General features: G+C 35.8%; 1 protein-coding gene across 2 annotated transcripts in view; it reads left to right on the top strand.

Moving 5' to 3' along the window:
• Window positions 1-13030, top strand: part of MED13L (mediator complex subunit 13L) — a 285924-nt gene that overhangs the window by 137822 nt on the left and 135072 nt on the right. For both annotated transcript variants that reach the window (XM_043901741.1, XM_043901742.1), the window contains exon 3: window positions 6290-6374. In XM_043901741.1, coding sequence (XP_043757676.1) covers window positions 6290-6374 — 85 coding nt within the window. The remainder of the gene's footprint in view (window positions 1-6289; window positions 6375-13030) is intronic.

Genomic DNA, 13030 nt, shown 5'->3' with positions numbered 1-13030 from the left:
TTGAAAGATGTGTACACACATAATAACAAGTCAATTTAAAACAGGTTTATGAATGTCTGAAATGTCCTGGTCAGTGCAGTTATGAAAATAAATTGCTTCTCCTCAGGAGTTTAATTAATGGAATAAGTTGTATAGTTTATTGTTTATAAAAGTAGCTACAAAATGATTTGATCCCATTAGCTGTTGAGTATACATACATTTAACTCCAGATTTTTTAATTTATTGTGTGACCATCAGGAAGTTTATTTTTTAAGCCTTAGTTTTCTCAAATGGAGATTAGAATAAAGTATATTGGTCACTGTTTTTAGCTGCAAACTAAGAAGAGGAGTTGGGTAAGAGAATACTGAGTATTTTCTTTTAGGATCAGTGCTGCAGATGTGGTCTGAGAAAACTGTGTTATTACCACCAAGCCCTTGATGCTACAGTACCTCAGGAAACTTAATCTTGCAGCCTCTGTTTTTAGTGCTAACAGAAAGTTCTCTCTGTCCACTCCCTTTTGTGTCCCAAGATCTAGGGTCAAAATTATGGTTCAGGAGCATCTAGCATTTAGCTTATGGATCCTTGTCCTACATGTAGGACAATCAGCAGTTTCATCTCCTGTTAGGGGTGGCTGACCATCTTTGTTCTCAACCAGAGTTCATGAAATATGCAGTTTGCAGTGATGGGAAGAAGTCAGGTATTGAGTGAGAAAAGTGAATGCTATGTGTCCTTTTACTCTGTGTCAAAGTGTTGTGAAAAGAGGAACCCCTTCCCCTACATTTGTATGTAGTGATGTGTAGTGCTTGGTTCAGATTTGGTACATGAAGCCTCATTAAGTGAGAAAGACTGTTTTCTGAATAGAAAATTAACCTTGACTGTTTAAGTTATTTTGCTTTCCTATTAGTGTTTTAAAAGAAAAGACTTTCAGCATTCACTGGCAGATTTGAAAAATATTCAAAGTAATTTTGCCTTACAGTGGTTTTCAAAGTCTGTTTGATTTTTGAGAGCTTTCCTGATTTATAGCCAACAATTGTGGGCCAGTGATTATTGGCCAAATATCTATTACTAGACTCCAAAAATGTCATTCTAGATTTTGCTTCTTTTGGAATTTTAGAGATTGAAATATACATCAAATGTACATCACTCTTGTATTTCTGGAAATTCTGTATGTGAAATAGATAGAAATAAAGTATGTTCTGACTTAATGTTCCTTTCTACAAGTTTATTGGGTATATATAAATAGTAAATTAAAAGGGTTAGCATATTAATGCATTATCCTTAAATCCATAGCTTATATTGATGGTTTTTATTACAGTGGTTAATCTTTGATCACAGTTGTTGACTTCCAGTAAATTATTGACTGCTTTGAAATCTGTAATAAATCATATGACTTATGAAACTCAAATGTTTACATGAAGTTCAAACACTGTATCCTTTTTAATTACCTCTACTGACTTATATTTAAAAATTTACTGGTTAACTTATAGGATAATTCATAATTTTCTATTATTGTTTCAGCTTTAGTGTACTTTTCTTAAACAAGAGCTTAATGTAGAGGAATCGGTTTTAGTTCATGTTACTACTTTATTCCCTGTTGTTTTATTACACTGGTTCCTAAACTTTGTTATACTGTATGAGGGAGACATGATAATTTAATTAATAATATTAATAAAGATACTTTTTCAAATTTTTAATATTTAAAAAGCAAAAGCATCTTCCTGAATTATTTTCTTCTCTTGGTATGATGGTGGTTTAGTTGCTAAGTTTGGACTGTAGCCGGCTAGGCTCCTCTGTCCATGGAATTCTCCAGGCAAGAATACTGGAGTGGGTTGACATTTCCTTCTCTAGAGGATCTTCACGACCCAGGAATCGAACCCGAGTCTCCCACATTGCAAGCAGATTCTTTACGAACTGAACCAGGAAAGAGACTCTCTCTTTGTATTATTTATAGTAATTAACAAGTACATACTATAAATTATAGTATATTATGTTGTTTGGGAGGACCCCTGTGGTTGGGTCTGTGGTATCTTTTTGCTTACAGCTGTTTTTTGCTTTTAATAATTTAGGTGAATCAAATAGACACAATCCTTTGAGTAAAAACAATTATGTTTAGAATACATATTTAGAGTAGTTCTTTTAATTCACACTGTGTTCTCATTTTCAACACTAAAAATGTATTTTAGAAATCAATATAAGCATATTCCAGGAGCACCCCCAACCCAACCTCCTTGCCCCACTTTCTTTGTCCTTAGGTTATGAGCCCTCCTCTCACCACTCCCAGTTCACCTTACCTCAAGTTTGCCTTTGCAAGAATGTCATACTATGAAATCACATGGCATGTGGCCTTTTAAGTGTGACTTTCTCCATTTAACCTAATGACATTGATTCATGTTTTAGGTGTATCAGTTGGAATAGGAAATGGCAACCCACTCCAGTATTCTTGCCTGAAGAATTCCACGGACAGAAGAGCCTGGTGGGCTATAGTCCATGGTGTCACAAAGAGTCGGACATGACTGAGCGACTAACACTTAATGACATTCATTCATGTTTTAGATGTATCAGTAGTTCATTTTATTTCTGAATGGTATCTTGGTGTATGGATTTTCCACTGTTTGACCATTCCCCAGTTGAGAGACATTTGGGTAGTTTCTAGTTTTTGTCAAATATGGGGGCAAAAAAAAAATTACTGCAGTTTTTCATGTGAACCTAACTTCTTATTCCACTTGAATATATACTTAGGAGGGATATTGCTAAGATGTACGTAAAGCACATGTTTAACTTTGGAAAAATTGCCAGTCAGCTTTTCCAAAGTGACTTTACTAATATTGCATTTCCATTAGCAGTATAGGACAGTTCTAGTTACCTATATGCTCATCACTAGCACTTAGGATTTTCAGTTATTCTTTCAAGCCATTCTAATGGGTGATATCTTACTGTGATTTTAATTTGCATTTCCTTAATGGCAATGATGTTTTGAGCATATTTTCATGTTTTTACTTGCCATTCATATATCTTTTTGGTGAAGTGTCCAAATTTTTTGTCCATTCTCTAAAAATTTTTTTTAAAACTTGTGTTGTTTTGAGATTTTTTTTTAAAGAAGAGCATTTTCTGAATACATGTCCTTGACAGATATATGATTTGTAATTGTTTTCCCTCCATCTGTGGCTTATCTTTTCTATAGCTTACTATAACTTTCTGTGCTTTTTAAAGAGCTAAGTTATTATTATGAAGCACTGTTTAACAGTTTTTATTTATGAATCATGCTTTGGTGTCAGCTTTGAAGTCTTTGATTAACCTAAACTTATAAAAGGTTTCTCCTATATTTTCACAGTTTTATAGTTGTAGGTTTTGCATTTTGTTTTATGATCCATTTTGAGGTTTTCTATATGGCATGAGGACAGGCTCAGTTTTTTTCCATAGGAATATTCATTAATCCTAGCATCATCTGTTGAAAAGACTGTTTTCTCCACGGAACTGCCTTTGCAAGCTGTGTTGAAAATCAGCTGACTGTATATTTGTGGGTCTATATCTGGACTTTCTTTTCTGTTCTGTTGATCTGTATATCTGTCCTCTCTATAGTGCCATATTGTCTTGTTTACTCTAGCTTTATAGTTAACCTGGAAGTTAGGTAGTGTTAGTCTCCCAATTGTAAGATTTATACCTAAGAATTTCATGGGTTTTGGTGCTACTGTAAATAGTACTCACATTGTTAAAAATTTCTAATTATTCGTTACATTGTATAAAAATATGATTATTTCATGTCTGTTGACCTTAACTAACTTAAACTCGGTTTTGGTTCTAGTAGCTTTTCTGTGTTGATCCTTTAGGATTTTCTAATAGTCATGTCATCTGTATAAAGATCATTTCTTCTATTCCAATTAGTATGCCTGGTACTTACTTTCTTGTACTGGCTGAGACCTCCTCTGTAAAGTGGAATAAGACTGATCAGAGCAGACATCCTTGCTTTGTTTTTGATATTAGGAGAAATAGTCAGTGTTTTAACAGTATGATGTTAGGTGTAGGTGTGTTGTAATTGCTCTTTTAAGATTTTTTTCAAAGAAAAATTTCTAAGGCCTATTTTAAAAATTCTTGAAATCAGGATAAGATCATAATGGTGTCATAAGACAGTGATGTAGTTGGCATTACCTGTGCATGCTAAAACTTGTTTAGTATTCCACAGTGCATGACCAGACAGCTATAACCCTTGCACATTTCAGTTAACAAAGTATTTGAGGATCTTTTGAGGAAGAAATAGAGCTCTGTTTGTTGTCTGAGAGCTTTCCTTTGACATCTTCTGTTAAGATCAAAGTAGTGCCAACATTAAAGAATATCATGAGGAAACAATCAGATGTGAATGCAAGGTAGTCTATAAAACAACTAACCTGGTTTCTTCAATAAATAAATGCCATGTTTGAAAAAAGGAGATGAGTTGTTGAGATTAAGGAGTCTTAAGAGATACAACTTGACAGGTAATTTGATAGACCTTGTTTAGATTCAAATTTTATATATACTGAAGTACTTTGGAGTGGTGTATGCTTCAAAAATATATCAAGAAAATCAAAAAGAGAAAAAGGAAAGCAGTGTGGTTGAAGCAAATGACACTGTTGATAATTTGGTGTTGGAGTTTATTTGAGGCCTGTTATTCTACACTAAAGTATGTGTGAAGGTTTTAATTATAAAAGTTCCTGTTTTTTAATGTGCAGAATAGGTGCCACCAACTTGGAAGAAAATCTTGGAAAGACGAATGGGATACTTTTTTCATAAGTAATGCATCACCAGCACTCTTTATGGCACAAAAGACTAATATATAGAAAAAGCTGAAACCAGTGACTGATTTGAAGAGTAATTCAGAAGAGCTGGGCTTTGTTATTAAAGTAGGAATTTTTAGCTTATGTTAGGAAATAAGAGCAAATTAATACGGAATGTTCCTTTCACTGAAATATATTAGCTTGCTTTCTCACTCAGAAAAGCTCAACCCCAAAAATAAATGTGTGAAAGTAGAGATTCATGATGCCTTTACAGGATTGTAGAAAACATTTGGATGTTTTGTCCTGAGCAGAGATAGTTGCTAGCAGGAATGTTTATTTGCTGTACTTTATTTCCATTTATCTAGTTAAAAATAATATAAAATGTCTCTTGACAGAGGTTAATTTGGAAAAATTTGGTAGGTCATGATTAGCCACATAGTCAGGAAGATAAAAAAATTATCTGACACCCCAAGAAAAGAAATATTTATCCAGTTTTATCATTGAAAAAAAAAGTCCTGTAGAGAAAACCCCTAAATGTAAGTATACTTTTTCAAATTCTCTTTAATTGGAGACTAAGGAGATGCAATTTGAAAGTTAGTTGGTGCAGTAAATGCATTAAAAGTGCATTATGGATTTAACATGTGTTTTAATTCTCTGTTACAATTTTCTCCGGTGAGTACTTTTGTCAAGACGACATGTTAAAAAGGGAGAGGAAAATTTTCATCTGCAAATGTTGTCTGCATCCTTTCAGTATTTTACTGAAATGAACTAATATAATTTAGAAGAAAATTAGCTATCTTCTCTCAGGCATTTTATAGTTTTTACATATAAAAAGAATGTTAGGAATGCATGAGGCATACTGTTGGTTTGTTGGATTCTCTGGTGTCAAAGTTACTAGTGGCTCTTAAGTGATGCTGCAGCATATTTCAAAGGCAAATATTAAACAAATATTAAAACTTTGCCAAATGTTAAACATTAATGAAATTATGAGTTCAGGAAATGAATTTGGTGTTATATTAAGACTTAATTTTCTGGCATTCTCCCTAAAACCATGTTTTAAAAATCCTATTCAGATAACTGCTTTCAGAACATTTAGAGAAATTTGTGTAATGTCCCTTTTTTTGGATTTTTTGGTTGTTGTTGTTTTCTCTCTGAAAATACACATGATTACCTTTGTATTAATCTGTGCCATTTTGTTACTTTAAGTAGAACCTTAATAAAATTAATCTTTGTGACACTATTAGGTAGAAAGAGTAATTTGAGATTTTTGGATGGTTTCAGACTTTGCAGAGGTGGGTTGGTAAGACCTTTGTGTGAGGGGGATGTGCCATGCCTGTGTTTCAGTAACTGTAAAATTGAGACATTATTCACTCTGTACATAAGTATTTTATGACTTTGGACAAGGATTGAACTTATTTTCTGTTTCATTGTAAGTTCATCTACTTAAATTAACTCATTAACTTTGCTTTAGAAAAATATTTTTAAAGTTTCTTTTATTTTTATTTGGATGCCCTGCTTACTGGTTCATTTTTTTGTTTTGCTTTGTTTTGTTTTGTTTTCAGTTGTGGAAGAAGGACTCTGGGAAAATGGCCTTTCCTATGAATGTCGGACGCTGCTCTTCAAAGCGATCCACAATCTGTTAGAAAGGTAAGAGAAGGAACGGCAGCATGGTGATTTTGACACCCTAGTATAATGCTAGATACTCAGAAGGTTTCCTGTGGCTCTCAAAACACTTTCACATACAACTTTATGAAAATTTATATAAACTTCTTGGTTTTTTTTTATATTGATATAATTTCAAACTTACAGAATTTTTAGAAATAGCCCAAAGAACTCCACATATCCTTTTACATAGATTCACTTACAGTTTCTCTTTTGCCCAATTTGCTTTATATTTCGTGTGACTCCTCACCCTCTCGCTCACCCCAACTTTGAACTCAGTATGTGTTGTGTGTGCATATGAGTGCATTCAGATTTATTCCCTGAATAAACATCATTTACACAGTTGAGACTCATTTTTTATAACTCTGAAGTAGTTACAGAAGACAAGGACATCCTCTCATGTAAGCCCATAGGAAATATAACATTGATAAAATACCATTATCTAATTTGTAGTTCAGCTTAGCTGTTATCATCTGTCCCAGTTATGTTCTTTTTAGCTTAGCCTCTCTCCTGCCCGCCCCCCCCCCCCAAGATTAGCCCTTAATCATGCATTATATTTAGTTCTGATGTCATTTTAAAATCTGGAAGAGTTCTTTAACCTTTCCTTTTTTTTCCCTTGGGGTCATCATTGACATTTGGATGGATTCAGGCCATATGTTTTATATAAATTTGAGATATTTTCCTCATGGTTTGATTTACTGTATGCTTTTTCAGTAGTGACACCATAGAAAAGGACTTGTTAACTATGATCTTTATTTCTCTTTGAAATTAATAAGTAATCTGTGGCCAGATCCAATGTTGTTGTTGTTCATTTGCTAAGTTGTGTCCCACTATTTGCGACACCCTGAAAGCATGCCAGGATTCCCTGTCCTTCACTGTCTCCTTGAGTTTGCTCAGACTCTCATGTCCATTAAGTCAGTGATGCTATCCAACAATCTCATCCTCTGTCGCCCCCTTCTCCCATTGCCCTCAATCTTTCCCACTCTCACGTTCTTTTCCAGTGTGTTGGTTCTTCATATCAGGTGGCCAAAATATTGGAGTTTCAGCTTCAGCACCATTCCTTCCAGTGAACATTCAGGGTTGATTTCCTTTAGGTTTGACTGGTTGGATCTCCTTGCAGTCCAAGGGACTCTCAAGAGCCTTCGTTAGCACCACAGTTTGAAAACATCAATTCTTTGGTACTCAGCCTTCTTTATGGTCCAACTTTCACATCCATATATGACTACTGGAAAAACCACAGCTTGGACTGTACAGATCTTTGTCGGCAAAGTGAAGTCTCTGCTTTTTAATACACTGTCTAGATTTGTCTTAGCTGTTCTTCCAGGGAGCAAGCGTCTTTTAATTTCGTGGCTGCAGTCGTTGTCTGCAGTGATCTCTGAGCCCAAGAAAATGAAATCTGACCCTGTTTCCTCTTTTTCCCCGTCTGTTTGCTATGAAGTGATGAGACCAGATTCCATGATCTTTGTTTTTTAATCTTGAGTTTTAAGCCACCTTTTTCACTCTCCTGTTTCACCTGCCATCAAGAGGCTCTTTAGTTTCTCTTAACTTTCTGCCGTTAAAATGGTATCATGTGCACATCTGAAGTTGTTGATATATATCCCGGTGGTCTTGATTCCAGCTTGTGAGTCATCCATCCCAGCATTTTGTATGATCAAATATAATTATGTAATTATCCTGTTTGTTATCAAAATCTAAATCACTTGTTTAAGCTTCTATTGGTGGTTCTTGTATATCATTTATTACTATGTGACTGTGATGTTAATTTTCAAATGTACCATTCCTTCTATTTTTATTTAGCTGGCATTCTTTTGTAAGGAAAAGATTTCAGTTTCTTCCATAGATTTATGCATTTGTCTGTCTCTCTTAATCATTTTATCTTTATAATTTTGGAAAAATGGGGTTCCTGGTTATTCAATGAATGATAGTATATTACTATCATTTAATTTGATGTGTAAGTTCTTCTGGATTTGACTGGGGGAAGTCCCTTCATGATGGCTTCTGTGGTTTCTTGACCTGTCCTCATCATTGTTTGACGGAGAAGGCAATGGCACCCCACTCCAGTACTCTTGGCTGGAAAATCCCATGGACGGAGGAGCCTGGTAGGCTTCAGTCCATGAGTTCGCTAAGAGTCGGACATGACTGATCAACTTCAGTTTCACTTTTCACTTTCATGCGCTGGAGAAGGAAATGGCAACCCACTCCAGTGTTCTTGTCTGGAGAATCCCAGGGACTGGGGAGCCTGGTGGGCTGCTGTCTGTGGGGTCGCACAGAGTTGGACGCGACTGAAGTGACTTAGCTGCAGTAGCAGCATCATTGTTTGAGCACACTCTTACTTCTAGGTGTAACAGTATGTCCCAGGCTCTGGATGGTGTTTTAAGGGGAGAGAGAGAAGAGAAAGAATGGGCTATTTAAGAATTTCTATGGGAAAAACTTTGTATTTCTTTCCCTGAGTTTATATATAGTTCTTTTAGGTGATCAAAACTGAAAGGGCATTTTAGTACCTTTGTTTTTTATCCTAGCTATTATCTAGGGTAATAGTGCTACAATATAACTGCTTAGAAAATATAGTCTAGGTCAGTTTGAAGTAACTTCCTTTTAAGAAAGGTAATTTGTCATATGCAGTGTGTCCTGTAATAAAGCTGGAGTTCTGAAGAACTTTGGGTTAGATCTTGGTTTGGTTTCAGGGTCTGTTACTTGGACAGTTGCCCTGACCTCTCTTCAGTCTTAGTTAATGCCCTTTAAATTAAATAGAGGACACTGTGCATGTTGACTTTTTGTTAGTTGATGTATGTGATGCCTTCCACTTAATACTTGACCTGTTTTTAATAATTATTAATTCCTTTTCCCCATAAAGTATAGTTTTGCATATTTTGATTTGGGTCCTAATATAAGTTTATTTTGAAACAGAGATAACAGTGTTTCTTTGAGAAAATAATGAATAATTATGCTGTTTGGCTCCCTTCCTACTGTTAGAATGGATGAGTTGAGATTCTTTTGAAAATTTGTAATAGTTTTTTGTCCTTTAAAATAATGTTCTCTTTTTGTCAAACTTTAACTGTGCTCTGTGAATGAAAATTATCCTACTCATGAGACAGGGAAGCATTTTGCATGGTTGTTTTTAGCTGTATTTATTCGTTGTCAACAGAAGCTGGGTTCGCTAATACATGCTTGCCCTTTTGTTCTTCTCATAGCTTAGACCACTTGCTGTAACTCACTTACCTTTTTACAACCTAAATTTGTTGAAATACAGTTTGCTATCTTATTCTCAACAATTTTCTGTTACGTCTTTTTTTTTTTTTTTAGTTGTTTATTCGACTGTGGTAAGTCATAGTTGCCACAGGCATGCAGAACTCTTTAGTTGCTGCATCTGGGTTGCACCCTGGCCCCCTGCACTGGGAACATGGAGTCCTAGCCACTAGAGCACTAGGGCTCCATTTCTATTTAGATAAGATTGACTTCGTTTCTGTTTTGTTGAGATTGTCTCTCCATTTCTGTTTAGATAAGATTGACTTGTTTCCCAGGTTGAGTATGTTTAGAGTTTCTAGCATGAAAGCCAAAACTGAGGTTATTGAAATGCATCATCAAAGAATGTATCACTTGAAGGGTACTTGTGCTTCCCGAACCATTTTTTCCCTTCAGTTTGTATTTTAACAAAGCTCTTACAATTTGTTTCCTCTCTTAATTTTTTTACCATACAAAACTGTTTAATTAAAAAGGAATTCCATTAACTATTTTGAGACGCTCTCACAGCTTAGCAGTAGTCATATAAATGGGTCTTCTTTATGGTTGCTAGTGTGTACAGAATGATGGGTCACTGCAGTGATGCATAAAACATAATTTCATTATAGAAATTAAGGTCCCATTGTAAACTTCACATAGGGTAAGATCAGTTCATTCCTTGTTGCTGTTGATTAGTGCTTAGATAATACTATAATGATGCTGTGTAGAGATTTTCTTAAATTTTTCTTTGATTTATTGGGCTGTGCTGCACAGTCTGTGAGATCTCATTTACCCTACCAGGGATTGAATCCAGGCCACAATAGTGAAAGTGCTAAATCCTAAGCACTAGACCACCAGGGAACTCCTTAGATTTTAAATTCTGAGGTAATTTGACTTCAAATATTTTTGTCTTTCATTTGCTCATTTCTCCCGTAACTTTTCAGTATTTGCATATAGTATGCTCTATATGTCTGGCCTGTGTCATCTGTATTAAAAAAGACAGAAACAGGGAAAAAACCCCACCTCACTGCTGCTTACTGTAGAGCATTTCCCATCAAGGTGTCAGACAGAAGCTAACATTACTGAAATTTTATGTCTTTCCAGTGGCACCCATTTCTCAAAGTTCATCTCTTGCCTATCTTCAGAGGCAAGAGATATTTTGGGTCTTGGCATTGCCAATTATATATGACATGGGCAGACGATTTAAGTCACCTGAATTCCTATTCCTTATCTATAAAAGGGTGAAGGTCTGTTTTCCTCAGCACAGTAACTTTCTTGTTAAAAGAGCTCAATAAATGGTTAACTGCTATTAATATTAGCTAACAGAAGTATTGATGTTACTGTTGCCACAGTTGGACACAACATTAATAGTCTGTTTACCCAGCTAATTCTGGAATTCCATTCTATAATACCCTTGTTAATGTGGTCATCTGTCCTTTCCTTGAGTACTTCTGATTATGTGAGCCTCGCTTCCCAAGGGAGTTCTTTTTATCTTCTGAATACTCATTGTTACAAAGTTTCTTATGCTGAGTAGAAATTGGTATCCCTGTAATTTTCTTTTCTTTATCTTGATTCTGTTCATTGGGGGTTGTATATAATTCATCAGTCTAACTTCTGTGTAGAGGCCTGTTCACTAATTTGGTCCCCTGAGTTAATTTGGGGCTTCCCCGGTGGCTCAGTGGTAAAGAATCTGCCTGTGATGCAGGAGACACAGGTTCAACCCCTGAGTCGGGAAGATCCCGTGGAGGAGGGCATGGGAACCCACTCTCGTATTCTTGCCTGGAGAATTCCATGGGCAGAGGAGCCTGGCAGGCTACATTCCATAGGGTCACAAAGAGTCAGACATGACTGAAGCAATTTATCATGCACACACTGAGTTAAATTATTTTTCCTTGTTTGTGGTTCTTTACTATATATACTTACATATCCTTACTATATATATCCTCACCCCTTTCCTTCAGCTTTTTAGGTGTTCCTCTAGTCAGTTCAATTCTCTTCATTTTTTATTGCCACTGGCCTAATTTAAGACTTCATGGGCGTTTCATGAAGTATTGCAGTGGCCTCTCTGGTCAATCTGAGCAAAACTCTAGGAGATGGTGAAAGATGCAGAAGCCTGGTGAGCTGCAGTCCATGGGTTGCAAGGAGTCAGACACAACTCAGCGACTGAACAACAGCAGCAGCTTGAGTCAGTCAGGTTAGACTCAGTTACACTGCAGTAACAAAAGATCTGAAAGACCAGTTGAAGTTCCTTTTTTGCTCACGCTTTCTGTCCATCGTGAGTTGTTTACTGCAGCGCTTCTCTGTGTCCTCGTCCCTCCAGGCAGGAATTACACGGTTGGGGTGCCCCTTGTCAAAGACACCTGGTAAAGAGCAGAGTAATGGCAAAACACATAATAGCCCATTGAAGCCTCTGTGCAAAAGTGGTACATGGCATTTCTGCTTTTATTTCATTGCTCAGGACCTTTACCACCAAGCTTAAAGTCAGTGAGTGAGAAAGTATTATCCATCACTGAGAGGTACCAAAGTCATGTGGCCAAGCTTGATGTCAGTGGATAGGAAGGGGTAGCACACATACTGGGAAAAGGACACAGTCTGCCATGCCTCTTAATTAAGCTCTTCTCCAAGAATTGTCCTTCAAACAGGTGCTAGCTACATTACTAAAACCAGATACGTTTCTGAAACATAACTATTGGTGTATGTGTACATGTGTTTAAAACCTTTGACCATGTTGGCTTCTTTTGGTATTTTCTTCACCTGTGATTTCTGAGTCAGTGTCAGTATCTGAAAGTATGTACACCTTCTCAGTTTTATATCATACAATCATTGTTATTTTTCCTCCTTTATGAGAAAGTGTGCTTCTTGTTTTCTTAATGTTCAGTTACCCCTTTTGGTGAAATGACTAGAATAATAAAATACCATTAATTTTTTTTATTCCCATAGAATCTCTGCTAATTTGACTTGACTCCACTGTACCTCACCTTTTTGTGCCTGCTCGCTGTCTTTTAAAATAATGCTCTATTTCAAACAGTTCTTCATCAGTCTTTGCAGTTTCATATGGGTTTCTGTATGTATTTCTAATGAACTTGTCAAAGGTTACACTTTGTATTTTAGGTTTAGGTTGTCTCACACTCCTCATTAATAGAAAAGTACTAAAGTACTTTAGCTGTGAATAGATTTTGGAAAACAAAAACCTGTGGTCTTTTTTTCAGAAATTTCTTCATTTGGCATTTTTAATATTATGGATGTAATGGCTGTTGCTCTTATAATTTGTCCAGTTTCCATAATGTACCATACCTTCCCATATAACTGTTTAAATGAAGTGAGACATTTGATTGAAAAGCTTTTAAAACGAATTCAGGAAATGTGTGTAGTTCAAATCACCCAGAGTTTTTATTATTGCCTTAGTGATTTTCACCATATAT

The sequence above is a fragment of the Cervus elaphus genome, chromosome 5, assembly GCF_910594005.1.
Source record: "Cervus elaphus chromosome 5, mCerEla1.1, whole genome shotgun sequence".
NCBI lineage: Eukaryota > Metazoa > Chordata > Mammalia > Artiodactyla > Cervidae > Cervus > Cervus elaphus.
The sequence above is the reverse complement of the archived record's forward strand: the minus strand, read 5'-3'. Positions and strand labels throughout refer to the sequence as shown.